Source organism: Bufo gargarizans, chromosome 1, assembly GCF_014858855.1.
Source record: "Bufo gargarizans isolate SCDJY-AF-19 chromosome 1, ASM1485885v1, whole genome shotgun sequence".
NCBI lineage: Eukaryota > Metazoa > Chordata > Amphibia > Anura > Bufonidae > Bufo > Bufo gargarizans.
The window spans coordinates 296,141,909-296,162,460 of record NC_058080.1 but is presented as its reverse complement, the minus strand read 5'-3'; the positions used below and the strand labels follow the sequence as shown (position 1 = coordinate 296,162,460).

The 20,552-nt window shown below is 42.7% G+C and overlaps 1 protein-coding gene across 3 annotated transcripts in view; it reads left to right on the top strand.

The window, feature by feature from the left end:
• Positions 1 to 20,552, top strand: part of ENOPH1 (enolase-phosphatase 1) — a 51,031-nt gene that overhangs the window by 29,579 nt on the left and 900 nt on the right. For 2 of the 3 annotated variants that reach the window (XM_044304782.1, XM_044304791.1), the window contains exons 3-5: positions 2,199 to 2,391; positions 8,736 to 8,868; positions 17,835 to 17,958. In XM_044304782.1, coding sequence (XP_044160717.1) covers positions 2,199 to 2,391; positions 8,736 to 8,868; positions 17,835 to 17,958 — 450 coding nt within the window. Of the gene's footprint in view, positions 1 to 2,194; positions 2,392 to 8,735; positions 8,869 to 17,834; positions 17,959 to 20,552 lie in introns of all 3 variants that reach the window. The other variant, XM_044304774.1, reaches the window with a different exon arrangement.

Below are 20,552 nucleotides of genomic sequence, written 5' to 3'. Positions count from 1 at the left end.
CCTAAACAGCTGTCTATGGATGGATATCTGACTTGGCTATATTCCCCTGTCAAATCCCAAGGCTTGTTGGAAAGTCAGATTTTGACTCGTATGGAGTGGCAAGATTGCTCCCTTTCATATTAGTTTCCCATGGGGCATTGCCAATAAGTCTCCAATACCATGGAGTGCTTCCAGTAAGTCTCCATACAGGTCTCTTTAAGGAGATTCTGCACCCTGCCGAAGCTGCATTCAAAGCATAGACCCAGCCAGCCAGAATCCTACTCCATACTGACAAGGGGCAAGCATCCCAAAACAGCTGTCTACAGGTGGATATCTGACTTGGCTATATTCTCTTGTTACATCCCAAGGCGGATTCTGATTTGTAAAGAGCCACTTTACCAACATTAGCTATCTTGTCATAGTCTGCCAGGTCCCATAAATGGTAGATTGTACCTGACCACTGCATAACCTGTGGTTGCATTTTGTTTTATTCACGCCATCACATACAGTCATGTGAAAAAATTAGGACACCCTTTGAAAGCATGTGGTTTTTTGTAACATTTTTAATAAAAGGTTATTTCATCTCCGTTTCAACAATACAGAGAGATTAAAGTAATCCAACTAAACAAAGAAAACTGAAGAAAAGTCTTTTCAAGATCTTCTGTAAATGTCATTCTACAAAAATGCCTATTCTAACTGAGGAAAAAGATAGGACAACCTTGCCCCTAATAGCGAGTGTTACCTCCTTTGGCTGAAATAACTGCAGTGAGACGGTTCTTGTAGCCATCTACCAGTCTTCGACATCGGTCTGAGGAAATTTTACCCCACTCCTCAATGCAGAACTTTTTCAGCTGTGAGATGTTTGAGGGGTTTCTTGCACGTACAGCCCTTTTCAAGTCACCCCACAGCATCTCAATGGGATTCAAATCTGGACTTTGACTTGGCCATTCCAGGACTCTCCATTTCTTCTTTTTCAGCCAATCTTTGGTTGATTTACTAGTATGTTTTGGGTCATTGTCATGTTGCATGGTCCAGTTCCGCTTCAGCTTTAATTTTCTAACTGATGGTCTCACATGTTCTTCAAGCACCTTCTGATACACAGTAGAATTCATCGTGGATTCTATGATGGTGAGCTGACCAGGTCCTGCTGCAGCAAAGCAGCCCCAAACCATGACACTTCCACCTCCATGCTTCACAGTTGGTATGAGGTTCTTTTCTTGGAATGCTGTGTTTGGTTTACGCCAAACATGTCCTCTGCTGTTGTGTCCAAATAATTCAATTTTGGACTCATCTGTCCAAAGAACATTATTCCAGAAGTCCTGGTCTTTGTCAACTTTATCTCTGGCAAATGTCAGTCTGGCCTCGATGTTTCTCTTGGAAAGCAAAGGTTTCCTCCTTGCACACCTCCCATGCAAGTTAAACTTGTACAGTCTCTTTCTGATTGTAGAGGCATGTACTTCTACATCAACAGTAGCCAGAGCCTGCTGTAGTTCTCGAGATGACACTTTAGGGTTTTTGGAGACCTCTTTTAGCATCTTGCGATCTGCTCTTGGGGTGAACTTGCTGGGGCGACCAGTCCTGGGCATGTTGGCAGTTGTTTTGAAAGCCCTCCACTTGTAGACTATCTTCCGGACAGTGGAATGGCTGATTTCAAAATCTTTTGAGATCTTTTTAAATCCCTTCCCAGACTCATAGGCTGCTACAATCTTTTTTCTGAAGTCCTCTGACAGCTCTTTTGCTCTCACCATGGTGCTCACTCTCACTTCAACAGTCAGGAGCACACCAAACTAAATGTCTGAGGTTTAAATAGGGCAAGCCTCATTCAACATGCAGAGTAACGATCTACTAATTATGTGCACCTGGTGTGATATACCTGTGTGAGATCTGAGCCAATTTAAGAGGGAATACATGTGAGGGTGTCCTATCTTTTTCCTCAGTTAGAATAGGCATTTTTGTAGAATGACATTTACAGAAGATCTTGAAAAGACTTTTCTTCAGTTTTCTTTGTTTAGTTGGATTACTTTAATCTCTCTGTATTGTTGAAACGGAGATGAAATAACCTTTTATTAAAAATGTTACAAAAAAACACATGCTTTCAAAGGGTGTCCTAATTTTTTCACATGACTGTACATATCAAGCCTTTATATGGTTTCACTTTGCAAATAAATATAACTTTAACATATGTGTTGCTTCTCTTTGTCCTTTTACTGGTAAGGCAGAAAAAGACAGTGGACTGGAAGGATTTGTGCCCATCCCCAGCAGTACAGATCATGAAGCTGAGTTACAGGTTATCAGAGGTGTGGTTGATAATGTTCGTTGGCAGATGTCGCTGAATAGGAAGACCACAGCTCTTAAGCAGCTCCAGGGCCACATGTGGAGATCTGCATATGCTACTGGAAAAGTGAAGGGAGAGTAAGTGTTGTGTGTTATTTTTTAATGTGTTTTAGATACATACCTGCACCGTCTTAATGTTGAGCTTAGTATCTCCAAGTTTTTCCTTGCATCAATATTCAAGTTACTGAAAATGTTCTCTTGGTCTATCATTGATCCGTATTGTCTTGGTAGCAATACACATCTTTTTTTAAGCTAATTTGTAAGTTTAATTTTGAATGTATTCCTTAATGTTCATAATTCAGGAGTCTGTGAAAGCCAAGAGGTAACATGGTTAGGCCTCATGCACACGACTGTATTTGTATCTGTATCTGATCCACATTTTCTGCAGATTGCACATGGACCCATTCATTTCCGTGGGTCCACAAAAGAAACGGAAACCACACAGATGTCATCCATGTGCTGTCTGCATCTGTGTGTACGTTCTGCAAATGATAGAACATGTCCTATTCTTGTCCATGTCGCAAACAGGAATAGGCATTTCTAGTGATGGGAGTGAGAAAAATGCGGATTGCACACAGAGGGTGGATGTATTTTGCGGATCTATGGTTTATGAGGCCTTCCTCAGCTCTGTACACAGATTGTAATCCCTCACATCACTGCCTGTCCAAATAGAGTATGTTCAGTATAGTGATTATAAGCATGATTTTATCAGGTTTTGTTCAGGTTTTTTAATGCAGTTTTTGAACTCAAATGGACCAAATAGGGAGAGAAGGTACATGGCCTGTCCCCCCCCCCCAAAAAAGGCCGCCAAAAAAATAATTCTAATTTTGGGTTAAGGTCTGGACTCTGTGGTGGCCAATCCATGTGTGAAAATGATGTCTTATGCTCCCTGAACCACTTTCACAATTTGAGCCCGATGAATCCTGGCATTGTCATCTTGGAATATGCCCGTGCCATCAGGGAAGAAAAAATCCATTGATGGAATATCCTGGTCATTCAGTATGTTCAGGTAGTCAACTAACCTCATTCTTGGAGCACATACTGTACCTAGACCTGACCAACTTCAGCAACCCCAGATCATAGCACTGCCCCACAGGCTTGTACAGTAGGCACTAGGCATGATGGGTGCATCAACCGCCTCTCTTTTTACCCTGATGCGCCCATCACTCTGGAACAGGGTAAATCTGGACTCATCAGACCACATGACCTTCTTCCATTGCTCCAGAGTCCAATCTTTATGCTCCCTAGCAAATGGAAGCCTTTTTTTCTGGTTTTCCTCACTGATTAGTGGTTTTCATACGGCTACACAGCTGTTCAGTCCCAATCCCTTGAATTCCCTTCGCATTGTGCGTGTGGAAATGCTCTTACTTTCACTATTAAACATAGCCCTGAGTTCTACTGTTGTTTTTCTTCGATTTGATTTCACCAAATGTTTAAGTGATCGCCGATCACGATCATTCAGGATTTTTTCCCCACCACATTTCTTCCTCGAATACGATGGGTCCCCACTATCCTTCCAGTTTTTAATAATGCGTTAGACAGTTCTTAACCCAATTTTAGTAGTTTCTGCAATCTCCTTAGATTTTTTTTCTCTGCTTGATGCATGCCAATGATTTGACCCTTCTCAAACAGACTAACATCTTTTCCACGACCATGAGATGTCTTTCGACATGGTTGTTTAAGAAATGAGAAGCAACTCATTGCATCAGTTGGGGTTAAAGATAATCGCCCATGCAGTAATTATCCAATGGAGGCTCGTGACTATTTGCTTAGTTAAATCCAGGTGGCGACTTTTTTTTTTTTTGGACAGGCAGTGTATAAATGACAGGTAGTACTTCCATTTTGGAACTCACTACTGATTTTAGCTTCAAAAACCTTTAACAACTATTAAAAAGGTTCTCCAGGTTACAGATATTAATGATCAATGCTCATGATAGGTCATGAATATCAACTTGTTGGGGGTTCGACACTCAGCACCCTCACTAATTTTCTGTTTTGGGCAACCATGGCATTGAATGCTGTAGAGTGTAGGGAACTGGAGGCAAACGGCCTGATACACTATGTAGTAGCTGTGCCACGGTACTGCAGCTAAACTCCCATTCAAGTGAATGGGAGCTGAATTTCTATATGCCGGCGCCAGAAACTAAACAGTGTATGGAGCCTTCTGTTTCGGCTCCTTATATAAGTGTTGGACCTCCACCAAGCTGATATTCATGAGCTATCCTAAATATAGCTCATCAACATCTGTAGCCCAGAGAACCTCTTTAAAGGGGTTGTCCGGGTTCAGAGCTGAACCCGGACATACCCAGAATTTCACCCAGTTCATGCTCCGATGCTCTTCTTTGCTCTGCGCTGAATCGCGCAGGGCAAAGGCATTTTTTGGAGTTCCGGTGACATACCGGGCTCTCCATGGGGCTGCCAGGCGGAGGCTTCCACCCAGCAGTGAGCCCGGTTACGTCACTGATGGGCAGGCTTTAGCGCTGTCCTCGCCTGTAAAACCGCTAGGGCAGCGCTAAAGCGCGCCCATCAGAGCCTGTGATGTCACCGAACACACTGACGTACGGAAACCTCTGCCCAGCAGTATGTTATAGTAAATAAAAGAGCCCTTGCTCTGCGCAGGGCAAGGGAGAACATCGGAGCATGAACTGCTCCGATGCTCAAGTCGGGGAAGGGGCTGCCTCAGTGAGATTATGGGTATGTCCGGGTTCAGTTCTGAACCCGAACAACCCCTTTAACAGTAAGGAACGATTGACAATTTGTATCGGCCCAATAGAATACAGTTGTAACTAGCATGGCCGCACGAGTTTCGTGCTACTTTCGGGTGGCTGCTACATCTGGTCCCATGTGGTCTTATTCATTTTCTATCGATAAGAACAGTTTTAGACTGGGTTTCCACTTGGGCAGTGCGGTGGCAGCCAATGGCCGAAAAATTAGTGGGTTAACAAAGGTATTACTTTAAAATTAATTCGTCCATTGGCTGCTGTGGGTGGACAAGGTTGAAATGTACCTAGTTATGACGTGATAAATACATCATATAGCTAGACCAGTGGTGGGCAAACTTTTTTGTCAACTGAGCCAAATATCGCCAAAACCACGACTGAAATTTCTTTCGAGAGCCACATTTTTAAAACCTAAAATATTGTGTCAACAGTACCAGTGAGGACTATTAGGGCTCATGCACACGACCGTGTGCCCGCCGTTACCATATTGCAGGCCGCATACGGCGGGTCCGCAATACACGGGCACTGGCCGTGTGCAGCCCGCATCAAGGACCCATTCACTTCAATGGGTCCAGGATCCGGGATATGAGTGCTACAGAGTGCTTCCGTGGTGCTTCTGGCGGTGTGGAGGCACAGCCAGAAGCACCACGGAAGCACACTGTAGCACTCATATCCCGGATCCTGGACCCATTGAAGTGAATGGGTCCATGATGCGGGCTGCACACGGCCGTGTGCAGCCCGCATCGTGGACCCATTCACTTCAGCATGCGCTCATTTTTTGCGGTGCGGGCAGTCGGATGCGGATCGCGAACCTGATTCAAGTGAATGGGTCTGCGATCCTCATGCAGCTGCCCCATGGTCTGTGTCCGTGCATTGCGGTCTGCTATTTGCGGTCCGCAGCACAGGCACGGTGCCCTTACATTCGTGGGCATGAGCCCAGAGTGTGTTTTTACATACTTTTATATGTACTTTATTTTATTTGGATCTTGATTATTATTTCATTTTATCTTTATCATTTTTTACTTTTATTAAACTTGTCTGCAGATGTGGATGTAATGTGGATGACGCACTTATGGGGGATATCTGTGGATGACGCACTTATGGGGGATATCTGTGGATGACGCCTTATGGGGGATATCTGTGGATGACGCACTTATGGGGGATATCTGTGGATGACGCACTTATGGGGGATATCTGTGGATGACGCACTTATGGGGGATATCTGTGGATGACGCACTTATGGGGGATATCTGTGGATGACGCACTTATGGGGGATATCTGTGTATGACGCACTTATGGGGGATATCTGTGGATGACACTCTTATGGGGGATATCTGTAGATGACGCACTTATGGGGGATATCTGTAGATGACGCACTTATGGGGGATTTCTGTGAAAGGCATTTATGGGGGATATCTGTGGATGACGCATTTATGGGGGATATCTGTGGATGACGCATTTATGGGGGATATCTGTGGATGACGCATTTATGGGGGATTACTGTGGGTGACGCACTTTTGGGGGATATCTGTGGATGACGCACTTATGGGGGATTTCTGTGGATGACGCCTTATGGGGGATATCTGTGGATGACGCACTTATGGGGGATATCTGTGGATGACGCACTTATGGGGGATTACTGTGGGTGACGTACTTATGACATCTCACCCTCCGTCATGCGCCTCCTGCCCCGCCTGCCTGCTTCATTCATAAAGTGGAAGGAGCAGACAGACTGGGCAGGAGGCGCATGACGGACATTTTGCAAGCTTGAGCGGCGCGATATGGCTGCACGGCCACCCACCCGCCAGCCCGCACCAAAGAGCTGCATTCAAGGATAAAAAGAGCCGCTTGTGGCTCGCGAGCCGCACTTTGCCGACCACTGAGCTAGACTAACTTGCTGATCAGGGACCTGGAAAGATGGGTGACAACACTATTCAGCTGCATTGGTGACAGCAGACTATGTTGCCCTGGAACCCTATGATAGATTCACATAATATACCAGAGCAAAATTGTTTGTGTTTCATGTAACCAATATGCGTCAGTCACTACCCCAAAGAGGTTGTTACCCCACTATCCCATACTGCAGACTGCCAGATCAACCTATCCATGAACTGGTAAATCCTCAATACTGTAGAATGCCTAGCTGGATGTGCCAGCCAGGAGTCTGGAAAATATGAGCAAGAATCCTCGTGACAAATCCTCCGTACTGTGACAAAGCAGATTGGTCATTCAAGGTCCCAGGAAAGCTGGGTAACACATTATGTGGAGCTGCAGTTCATGTTTATTAGATTTTTGTTTCATGAATCCTCCCCCCACCCCTTCCATTGATAAATATTACATTTAGTCTATCGGGACACCGCTGAGCTCTACAGTCAAATGATGCTCCATAGAGGTTTGGGATAAAATGCGTAATTTCCATTTCACCCTAAGTGCTTCATTTTTCCAATAAATTAGTCTATAAATATCTCTCCTCTGTGATTTGGGCCTTTATGGCATTTTTGGTCTCTTTCTCACCACCCTGTGGTCATAATTTTTGCACAACTAGTTGTAGCTTTTAGTATTACCATTTTAAGGGTACATATGATTTTCTGATCATTTCTGGCACTGTTTCGTAGGTTGTTTTTTTCCCCTTTTCTACATTTAGAATAACACAATATTTTTATTCAGTGAGTCCGTAGAGTGATACCAAATGTACAATGTCTTTGTCTGCAGATGTTAGCGGCACCTGCTACTTCCTCAATTTACAGCTTGTCCTTCTTGGTACAACAATTTCCATGTTGATGAGTGTATGATCATTACTGATGTAATAAATTGTATGTGTTGATTTTTTTTATATTTTCTTTCTAGGGTCCATTCACACGTCCGCAAGTGTTTTGCGGGCCGCACATGGCATGGCTGGCACTTTAAATAGAAATGCCTTTTCTTGTCCGTGTCTGCGCATCTTTTGCGGCCCTATTGAAAATGAATGGGTCTGGATCCGTTCCACAATGTTGCGGAACGGACCCGGACCCATTTTGCGGACATGTGAATGTTTTTGTTTTTTTTTTTCCCACTTGGGACTTTTTTTGTAACCTTTTTAATTAATTTAGTTTTAGAAAACTTAGGAAAAGCACTTTGTCATACCTGTTATTTCACACTAACAGCCAATTAAACTCTGCCTCCGGTGTTTCCTATTAGATTTCTGTAGATGACAGACCCAAAGGCGATTATTACCTCCGGCTGCCATATCAACCATCTCCACCCCATGGTCCCATGGGAAGGACTCATGGGTGACTGAGGGAGCTCCCTCTGTTTCAAGTCACTTAGATGCCACGGTTGCTGTTCACAGTGACATCGAAGAGCTTAAACGACTGGCACCCTGGCTGTTAGCGCAGGAGCCTAGCTGTCTTTAGACAACCAAGCCGCCCTCCTCCGGGCACGGGACGACCTTGCAACACTTACCTGCTGTAAAATGGCTGTGGCTTAGCATAAGTATTGGTGTGATTGTAAAAACATGTATTGGTAGTCACTCAGCTTAAATCAAGGTTTGAATAAATGTTTTAACAGGAAAGCAAATCTAGTGTATCTCTTGCTACTGTAGTGTGATATATATTGGAATTTGAAGGCGATAGAAGGGGAAACCGTATTTAGCAGGACAGAAATTTGCTCCTTTTTCTCGGGTTTTAGCACAACTGTATGACACAATCTTCCATTTGATTGTAGGGTATATGATGACGTGGTGCCAGCTCTGAAAAAGTGGAAAGAAGCAAACCTGAAGCTGTATATATTTTCCTCTGGAAGTGTTGAAGCACAGAAACTCTTATTTGGTTACTCAATTGAAGGTGATCTCCTTGAGGTACATATAACACCCATTTATACCTAAATTAGGATATTTAGCCTGTAATACATCTTATAAGGGTTGTCCAATAACAAACAAATCCCTTACCCTATGGGTAGGGCATGAGTGTCTGATCTGACTGCTGGGTCCCCTGCCAATCACAAGAGCACAAATGTATGACCACCGCTCCCTTAAAACAGGGTAACAAAGATCCCCTAATTTCATTTTCGGCCATAGCCCCAAAGGTCAGTCCCCTTCCAATCGGACACTTATCCCCTCTCCGCAGATAAGTGTTTGGCGTAGGACTCACAATGTCCTTGATGTTATGATACTTGAGTTATCATGAGACTGGCGGTATTGGTTGTCCTACTGATAATTACTAGCAAGTTGCCTTTGTCTGCATAGTTTATGCTGTAAACCAATGTCATAGGCTGCCAGGTGACTCGTCTGGTCACTGCATAATGTTCTGTTCAGATTACAATTAACCGTTTAGCATATACATGGGGAATCTTCTCGGCCTATATGCAAAACATATCCATAGAGCTCCATTCACACAACAAAGGCCAAAACAGGGTTGGTATATGCTGGTAAACATCTATGTTGTGGAATAGAGTAGTAAACTATTGTATTCAATACTAAGCTTATTCAATAAAAATAAAATAAAAATAATGAATACTGCGTAGTACACTTTCTATATTTTTTACAGCGGGAGACAAGATATACAGATGTACAAGATATATAGCAGCCTTTTAAGGTTTACAAAAAGTCTTAACCCTAAGATCATGTGTGACTGCTGTTAACCCTAATATACCAGTTTCATGATGTCATACTCCTATGGGACAAGGAAAACAAGTTTCATTTGCACTGTGTGAGAGCCTCATTGTATCATAGGAATGAATAGAGAAGCTGACTATCCACACATAAGACGCTGTGTCCGTTTGAGAGTTAAAGGGCATCTGTCAGCAGATTTGTACCTATGAAACTGTCTGACCTGTTAAATGAGTGTTTGACAGCTGAAGGCAACTGTGTTGGTCCCATGTTCATATGTGCCCGCATTACTGAGAAAAATTATGTTTTAATATATGCAAATGAGCTTCTTGGAGAAATGGGGGCGTTGCCGTTACTCCTAGAGGCTCTGCTCCCTCTGCAACTGCCGCATCCTCTGTAGTTTGATTTGAAAGGGCCAGGCAGGCGTCATCACATTTACACTGCCTGGTCCTGTCAATCAAAGGCAGTTACAGAGAGAGCAGAGTCTCTAGGTGTAACAGCAACGCCCCCATTGCTTCTAGAGGCTCATTTGCATATATTAACCCCTTAAGGACCCTTGCCGTACATGTACAGCACTGGTGGACGTGACTTAAGGATCGGGCTGATCGGCGGGTGCAGGAGCTGCTCCTGCCAAATCAGCGGCACGTACCCGGCAGTCACTATCAGCCGGGCCGCTGCTGCATACGCCAGCATGGGTGAAAACACCAATGCTGGTGTATTAACCCCTTGTATGCCACGGTCAAAGCTGACCGCTGCATGCAGAGGGTTTGCGGGAGGGTACAGGTTCCCTCAGCATCTCCATCGGGTCCCTGCGCTGCAGTGACAGGGACTCTATGGCAGAGAAGGCAGCCCAATGCCTTCCATAGGCATCGGGGCTTGCCTTCTACGGAAGCCTGTGATATCCAGCCCCAGGCTGGGTCTCATAGGTATACTGTCAGCATAAAAGCTGTCAGCCAATGCATTACAATACAGGTTGCATTGTAATGCATTGCAGAGGGGTTTAGACCCCCAGAAGTTGAATTCCCATAGTGGGACAAAAATAGAAAGTAAAAAATATATATATGTTTTTCAGAATTAAAAAATTCCCCAAATAAAACACATAAAATTGTAAAAAAAAAAAATATAATATATATATATATATATATATATATATATATAGGAAACGAAAAAAGGGACAGCACTCCAAGTAAAAGTGATGATGATTTAAATCATCATCACTTTTACTTGGAGTGCTGTCCTTTTTTCGTTTCCTATTGATGGGGTAAGCTGCTACATCCCTGGACATAGCACCCTTTTTGTATTCCGGTGCCGCCATTGTTTTCCTTTTATATATATATATATATATATATATATATATATATTCATGGAAAAGGTCAGGCAGCACTCCTTCAAATGCAGATGTAGCTGTATGGGTGCCCGCGGTGGTCCTTCGATATAGGACGAAATCAGTAGACAAAGAAAATCCGCAGCACTCCTTCAAGTAAAAAAAAGTGTGTAATTTATTCACACATGTCAGCAAAGACAACGTTTCGGTTCTCTCACAGGACCTTTTTCAAGTCAAGTGAACATAAAAGTGCATAGTGCAAAAATAAATACATCTCTACAACATGACCCAATCCATTATTGGCCAATAGAGTACTAGTGCACTCCCATTCGTGGGTGGGCTACAATTCATATAATTAACTCCATCTGTTAACATACACACCAACGACAGTCAGGGCATGTCAGTGATACATTCAATAATAATCCACCATCATATGTGTATACAAGTGCGTATAATAAAGTGAACAGTGCAATTTAAAAAGACCTTGACTGTATTACCGTGCCGCAGGCTTGATAGTGGATCACAACAGTATGGGGAGAAGGCGTCTTTGCTTGTGTCGGAGCGCGCCACTCATCCGCGTCCACTGCTCCTTACTGCGCATGTATCCAACCCCCTTCCTTGACGCAGCATATAACAGTCATGCGTCGCCACTAGGGTGGAAACCAACGTGATGACGCACAGCCGATCATGTCTGAGCGCTACGCACATACAGAGTGTGCGTCAGCACGCAGTCAAATCGTCCGCGCCCCTCCACGAGTCCATGTCCACCATCTTACTTCAGGCACTATTTTTGGGCAATATTATTATGCCTCCATATAACCCCATACTTATTTCGTCCCTATCCAATGCCCGGCACAGGCAGGAGTCAAGGTAATAATCAATACATGCAAATATATATTTAGCTTAGACATCGACTGACCGGGTGCAATACTTGGATACACAAGTATACATTGAGGATGAACAGGTACATATGGATTTAAATAGTAAGGCCACAGATAAGAACACATTGTTGCATTTTACTAGTGGGCATCCAAGAAGGATGGTAGATTCTCTGCCGTTTAGTCAAATGCTTTGAGTACGGAGAATAGTTGACAAAGATGAGAATATGAGTTCAGCAATGAAAAACATGGAACAATCCTTTATAGACCGGGGGTACCCTAGAAGGTTAGTAAAAAAGACATGCGGAAAGGGCTAAAAAAAATCCCTAGAGATGAGTTGTTGACCCCGAAACAAAGACAGACTAGTGACAGATTGCCGTTCGTATCATCATATAATGAGTTGAGTCCCGATATTGAAAAGATAGTGAGGCGACATTGGGGTTTATTGAGCAGTGGACACCCTAATATTGCTGCCTTTAAAAATTCGCCTATGATGGCATATAGAAGAGCAGGGAACATCAGGGATAAGGTAGTACACTCCAAAGTACCAGACAAAGGACAATTGAGACAGACGTTTCTTAAAACAAGGCGCACGGGCTCTTTCCCGTGTCTGGGATGTGTGAACTGTAAACAGATGGCCAAGGGATCGGTGTTCGCACATCCAGACACGGGCGAGACCTTTGACATAAGACATTATCTCACCTGTGATTCGTCATGGGTGATATATGTACTATGGTGCCCTTGTAAAAAATTATATGTTGGTGAAACCACTTGCGATCTAAAAACTAGGTTGAATAACCATAGACAATCTATCAGGAATAAAAGAAGAGATTTGCCCGTATCAAAGCATTTTGCTGAAAAAAACCATAAAGAAAGCGATTTGAAATTTATGATTTATAGACCATGTTAAACCACTGGATAGAGGAGGGGATCGATTAAGTAAACTAAAGAAAACTGAGCTAAGGTGGATCTTTCGGCTGGATACCCTGAAACCTAAAGGGTTAAATGTAGAATTTAGGGTGACAGGAGGAATGGTTAGCTAGATACCCAGTCTACAGGACTTATAGTCTGATGTTGTCTGCTCTCTGTATATGGTGAATTAAATGGAAGCTACAATGATCTGTCTAAGCTAAATATATATTTGTATGTATTGATTATTACCTTGACTCCTGCCTGTGCCGGGCATTGGATAGGGACGAAATAAGTATGGGGTTATATGGAGGCATAATAATATTGCCCAAAAATAGTGCCTGAAGTAAGATGGTGGACATGGACTCGTGGAGGGGCGCGGACGATTTGACTGCGTGCTGACGCACACTCTGTATGTGCGTAGCGCTCAGACATGATCGGCTGTGCGTCATCACGTTGGTTTCCACCCTAGTGGCGACGCATGACTGTTATATGCTGCGTCAAGGAAGGGGGTTGGATACATGCGCAGTAAGGAGCAGTGGACGCGGATGAGTGGCGCGCTCCGACACAAGCAAAGACGCCTTCTCCCCATACTGTTGTGATCCACTATCAAGCCTGCGGCACGGTAATACAGTCAAGGTCTTTTTAAATTGCACTGTTCACTTTATTATACGCACTTGTATACACATATGATGGTGGATTATTATTGAATGTATCACTGACATGCCCTGACTGTCGTTGGTGTGTATGTTAACAGATGGAGTTAATTATATGAATTGTAGCCCACCCATGAATGGGAGTGCACTAGTACTCTATTGGCCAATAATGGATTGGGTCATGTTGTAGAGATGTATTTATTTTTGCACTATGCACTTTTATGTTCACTTGACTTGAGAAAGGTTCTGTGAGAGAACCGAAACGTTGTCTTATTTTGACATGTGTGAATAAAACTACACATTTTTTTATACTTCAAGGAGTGCTGCGGATTTTCTTTGATATATATATATATATATAAGAAAACCAGACATATTGGTCTATTGCCGCAACGACCGGCTCTATAAAAATATTGCCTGATCCGTCCCCTCACCTGAATAATAATAATTGTGCTAAAACTATCATTTTTTTGTAACCTTACATCACAAAAAGTGCAACACCAAGCGATCAAAAAGCCTTATGCCCCCCAAAATAGTGCCAATCAATCAGTCACCTCATCCCGCAAAAAATGAGCCCCTACATAAAACAATTGGGCAAAAAATTAAAAAAACTATGGCTCTCAGAATATGGAGACACTAAAACATGATTTTTTTTGTTTCAAAAATGCTAATAAGTAGACATAGTAGGTATCGCCGTGTCCATAACAACCAGGTCTATTAAAATATCACATGACCTAACCCCTCAGATGGACATTGTAAAATAATTAAATAAAAACTGTGTCAAATGTCATTATTTTTTTTTTGTCACCCTACATCACACAAAGTGTAATACCAAGTCATATGCACCCCAAAATAGTACCAATAAAACAGTCATCTCATCCCGAAAAAAATTAGCCCCTACATAAAAGGGTCACCTAAAAAAATATATATGACTTTCAGATAATGGAGACAAAAATATATTTTTTCCAAAATTCTTTATTATGTAAAACTGAAACAAACAACCAAAGCTGTCATATTTGGTATTGTTGCGTCTGGAACAACATGCTCTATAAAAATAGCACATAATCTATGTCAGATGAACATTGTAAATAACAAAAAAAAACAACTGTGCCAAAACTGCTATTTTTTTTAAATATAGAGCAACCAAAAATTATATGTACCCTAAAATAGTACCAATAAAATTGCCATCTTCTCCCGTAGTTTCCAAAATGGGGTCACTTTTTTGGAGTTTCTACTCTATGGGTGCATCAGAGGGGCTTCAAATGGGACATGGCAACTTAAAATTATCCCTGTGAAATCTGCTCTCCAAAAAACATTCCTTCTGCGTCCTGCTATGGGACAGGTATATTGCGGACATGCTAGCGGTGATCTAGCCGTGCATGTCCGCATCTCTATAGGAAAAAAGAGGTGACAGAATCCCTTTAAGGGTAGTTTTACACTAGCGGCTAGTTTTATTCCGGCTGCCTCTCAGCATGTTTGCCGTGCTGCCGCTGGAACTCCGGCCCGCCCCTATTATAGTCAATGGGGCCGGAGCGGCAGTCCAGGGGCACGCGTGCAGTAGCGGCAGCACAGATTCGACAGGCTGTTCACCCACTGGAACAGCTTGCCGGAGTTCCTTGCCACTAGTGTGAAAGTATCCTAAGGCCCCTTGCAGACGAGCGTGTCCGGATTAGGTCCGGTGCATTGCGGCAAACCTGTGCGAGTAGGTACGCAATTGCAGTCAGTTTTGACTTGTTGTTCAGTTTTTATCGCGCGGGTGCAATGTGGTACCCAGACCCGAACTTCTTCACATAAGTTCAGGTTTGGGTTCAAGGTTGTGTAGATTGTATTATTTTCCCTTATAACATGGTTATAAGGGAAAATAATAGCATTCTGAATACAGAATGCATAGTACAATAGGGCTGGAGGGGTTAAAAAAAATATAAAAAAAAACGTAACTCCCCTTAATCCACTTGTTCGCGCAGCCGGCATTTCTTCTGTCTTCTTTTGTGAGGAATAGGACCTTTGATGACGTCACTACGCTCGTCACATGATCCATTACCATGTTAATGCTCCGTGTCTCTGCTGTCCAGAGCGGGGCTTGGCTGTCTTTCACGCAGCGGGTGACATGCACGGCATCCGCTCGTGTGAAACAGGCAGCCCTAACTGTGTCAGTCAGAAGGGAGAGGAAAACTCACAACTACAGTCACCAATAAGAAAACTACCTTCACTACAATTTTCATCCTGTACCTTTCTAATCGGCCAGAGAATAAAGTTTTTGGGGAAGTTCTTCTTTAATATTCAATAACATAGCCAGTCAGTTCTTATAAAACAGTGCTGTTCACATTTTATTGAATTGGCCATCTGAGCTGTTGGGCATGATAAATTGCTTTCATTTACATTAAAATTGCCATGGGCACAAGGGGTTATAAATGACTGAGAAAGCCCAAGCTATTCTAGTGTAAAAATCGAATGTGGACGGATCAAGCGCATCAGGATATGCACACAACAGGGGGCTAAACATAGGTGTAGCCTTATGTATTAACACATGACTGGTACTTTTCACCTATTGCCTTATTCTCATGGAAAAGCAGAAACTGCTACAAAAGCAATGTATATCAGTACTATCCATATGTGACCTTTTACTACATTATGACAGAGGTGGGGGAAAAGTATAGGAAAGTGACCTCTTTCATTACTAAAATCTGCTGAAATCCCACAAGGAAGATCGTTCTTTCCGCCACACTCCATCATTTCATTCATAATGGAGCATATGTTGGCGGCAAGGGAATCTGCCACTAGGTGTATGCTGCCTGCGCAGCATAAACTAGTTTCATCACTAAAACCCTATTTATCTGCAGCAGCGCTGTGTAGTCCTCAGTATTCATGAGCTGCGGCTCCCCCCACTGCTGATGGCACCTTTCTACCGATGCACAGTATAGGCACAGCAGCAGGAGGAGCCACAGATTCTGACTACCGAGGTCTATAGTACGACTTACAGTGCACAACAGTAGGACACATGACAGGCTACCCCAGATGAATAATATTCAGTATTGTGAACCAAAGTGCAATACACTTTTTCAGGCATAAATGAAGCGCAAAAAAAAACATATATAGAAGACTTTCATATTAAACGCATAAAAGACGCAAAAACTGTTTAGGTCACTCCAAGTCTTATATTTTTTAATGTTTTATCCTTTATCACATAAGACTCGTACCTAGAGTGTACTATATATATTTTTTACATTCTTGAATGAATCACAAGCCTACATTGCAGGAGACTATAGAGATGGCGTCCACCCTGCTGCATGTTTCGGGTCAAAAGGTTTTCTGGGAGTGGCGCACACACATCACAACGCTGCATTTAGGTTGTCGGGTAACCAATAGATTCCGCGCTGGAATAAAAGTACCTGGTTCACTAGATGTGGTGCCATGCTCCATGTGTATATGCCTCTAATGTGTCCTGCAGTTGCGTTTTGTGGCGTCAGACCCAGACGCACAAGCTGCCACGTGATGTCACTATAGGCATTGGCATCTCAGAACATAGATAGTTGATGAGTATGCACTCTGAGCCCAGAGCCATAACCAAGCTATCACAAATGCCAGGCCCGATACTATGCACAGTATATAAACTAAGTGGGGAGCAAAGGTTTGGGTAAAATGTGTCACTGATAAATATAGTGAGAGGAGCCACATTTGTCAGTGCAGATTTTATTGGTTTACTGACATTAAAATGGAGGGTTGCGAGGTGTGAGTGCCTCTTCCAGATGAAGGCTTTGGGCTGAAAAGCGTGTTGGGCGCCAACCCTGTGGACTCTTGCAATATGGGTCCTTTATTACTTTACGTGTTTTATGCCTAAAAAAATTATCTTGCAGTTCACAGTGTTGATTCATTTGTTAAGTCCCCTTTAAACTGCACGATGTTACGAACAAACGCTTGTTAGCGAAAATCTGATGTTGTAAAGGTACCGTTGATTATGCTCATTTATCGGGTAGTATGATTGTTCTTGCAGTCTTTTAAATCATCGTTTGCCAGCAGCAGACTTTGCCGTCTAAGCAGCACTCTGCTGCCATCAAACAATGATTCTGTATGGGGATGAGCAATGCATTAGCAATCCCTTCTCTCCATACTGTGGAGGAGATCACTGCATGTAATAGCAGCTGCCTCTTTCCCTGATAAGCAGTGTCGAGAAGGACAATCGTCTGCACCATTGAGCAGTGTAAAGGGGCCATTAGTCTCATCTGGGCAACAGTGTCATGTTCTAGTGTCATCTAGTCACGGCTGTTACAGCTGACACCTGCTACTGATCTCAAGGGGTCAGCTCCTGCATGGCGGATTTTAGGATGGGGTCCTGTATATGTATGGCTTCTGTCAGGAAGGGATTAAAATACAGTGTATTCTCGCATGAGCAACATTCTCTTCTTACAAACCTACCAGTTGCCTTTAGTTAATCTCGTGTCACATATTTTTCAGCTGTTTCATGGCCATTTTGATACTACCGTTGGATCTAAAGTGGAAAGTGAGAGTTATAAAAGAATTGCTGAAAAAATTGGGTGCTCCACTGGGAATATTCTTTTCCTCACAGACATTACTAAAGGTAAGCAATATGGCTATTTATTTGTATATCCTCATACCTTGTGTTACCTTTTCCGTTTTTTAACTATGGATGACGCACAAGTAGGGCTGAAGCGATTACTCGATTGAATCCAGTAATTTGACTAAAAAATCCTCGATTCAAAATGTTTGCATCGAGGATTCGTTTGTGTCATGTGACCACGGAGCGATGCCACAAAGGGCGCAAGCTGATGGCACTGGGGTGGGGGAGAGCTGAAGGCACTGGGGGAACGGAGCTGATGGAACAGGTGGGAGCTGATGCACTTGAGCTGATCACACAGGGGGAACGAAGGGTGTTGGAGACTGATCGCAGGGGGTCTGATGAGTTTTTATAAAGGAAAACAGTCTATTCTTTTTTTCTTATTAGAGTACTCGATTAATAGTAAAAGATAATCGGTAAAATACTTAATTTCTAAAATAATCGTTTACTACAGCCCTAAGCACAAGAACCAATAACTGATGTTACTGATGGAAACTTTTCACATCAGTGTTTCCATCTGTCATGCCATGTCACATTTCCAGCATTGAAATGAATGGAATCGTTTTTTTCTGCATTGAAACACTGTGAACTGTCATGTCGACCGAATACATACGTCATCAGTGGTATTCCTTTATGAGGTCCATTTTTAAAAGATTACTGAAATGGATGAAATAGTTTGGATAGACCCTTCCATGTTATAGAAAATTAACTTGAAATACTATTACATTATTCCGGGACTTGGTTTCCTGTGTATGCTCCTGACAACTGCTGTGAAATAGGCCTCATCGGATGTCATAAAGTCATTTAGAACGCACCTCACCTAAGTGAAAGATAGTCATTTTTATTTCATACACTGTATTTGAATAATATATTTTAATCTGTAATTTAGCTCAGGGATCACATTGAATAGTGAATATTACAGAGCAATTTATATTCATACACTTTTAAAAATGAAAAATATCAGTTGGCACTGCTGTAGTAGGGGGTATGACCACTTTTGTGTTTGGTGAGGCTCCCGGCGTTCTAACCAGAAGTGATCTCATATGGATGACATATGCTAGCAGTATGCATTCAGTGTATAGTCGTCTCTTTCATAGCCTTAAGGCCCCATTAGACTGCACAGTTTCAGCCAATTATCAAGGATACAAAAGCTTATTCCTGATAATTCCTGTAATTGATCATCTGATGAACGAGCAAACGCTCTTTCATCGGCTGATTGGCTTCTTTCATCAGGATGAAAGATGGCCGATAATCGGCAGCACCTCTCCATGCATGGCCATGCAATATATGTCATCATCTTGTATATTATACACAACAAACAGCTGCCATGTTACCAAAATCTGTTTTCTTAGAGCGCACAACATACTGTGTATAAAAATACAACCTAATAATGAATACACATTGCAGCCAACAGTGATTATACACAAATTGGACGAAATTAAAACCTGCAACTAAAATGCGTACTTATGCAAATAAAATATAGTCTTAAAAAACTAAGATGTGAGGAGTTCATATATACCATACATGTGCTTGCATGTGTTAATGAAATGCAAAAACTACTGGAATATACCACCCAACTTTTGGAGGGAAGTACTGGAAATTAGATAGAATATCATTTTCCATATCCTTATACAAACTAATCTTGATTCTAAATCCCTAAACCTGATATAATACATTAACTAAGGCTGCTTTCAGAGGAGTATGATATGGCGAACAGTGATGGCCAGCGAACACATGCGAGCTGCCATCTTAACTCACAAATCCGGCAATGCACAGGTAAGCCCTTACCTGTGCCTGTGCGCGAGCCGGTCTGAAACAAATGCGGTCACTGGGAGCAGGCAGTTCCGAGAACAGCCGCCAGGGGTCTTTATCGGGCTGTTCTCAATACTGCCTTCTCCCGGTGACCGTATTTGTTTCAGACCGGCTCGCGCACAGGCACAGGTAAGGGCTTACCTGTGCATTGCCTGACTTGTGAGTTAAGATGGCAGCTCGCATGTGTTCGCTGGCAAACACTGCAAACTGGCCATCACTGAATTGCTCACGTATTGTAGACATGACACCTAAACCTCCTGCAGTTCATTTGAAAATCAGTCAGAGAGCTATAAGTGAGAGTTTACATCACCGTTATTTTTCTGATCCGTCAAAGAAAAAAATAAGGATCCTGTAAAAAAAAAACAGATCCTGTGCATCAGTTATGCACTTTTGGCATCTGTTTGAGCTATTTCCGAGATACGTTTTATTTAGACAGAAAAAAAAGTACTGCATACGAAACAATGCTGAAAAAAGGGATCTCAGACGGAAATGGCTCAAATGAATGCCGAACGTGCATAACTGATGCACAGAATGTATTGTGACCGTCAGCGAGCGAAAATGTATTTTCTGACTGATGAAAATCGTTTCCATCTGTCATAAATATATTAGATATTCTTCTATAGTGATAATTGTTACCGCTATTACTGCAGCGTGTAAAGGGTATTGCTAGAGAAATGTTCTACGTATTTTACTCCAAAGATGTTTGTGGTGGGAGTGGTGCAACTTATTTGGCACTGTGATGCAGATACTGGTAAATGTCTGGGTCATGGCGTCAATAAAAGGCC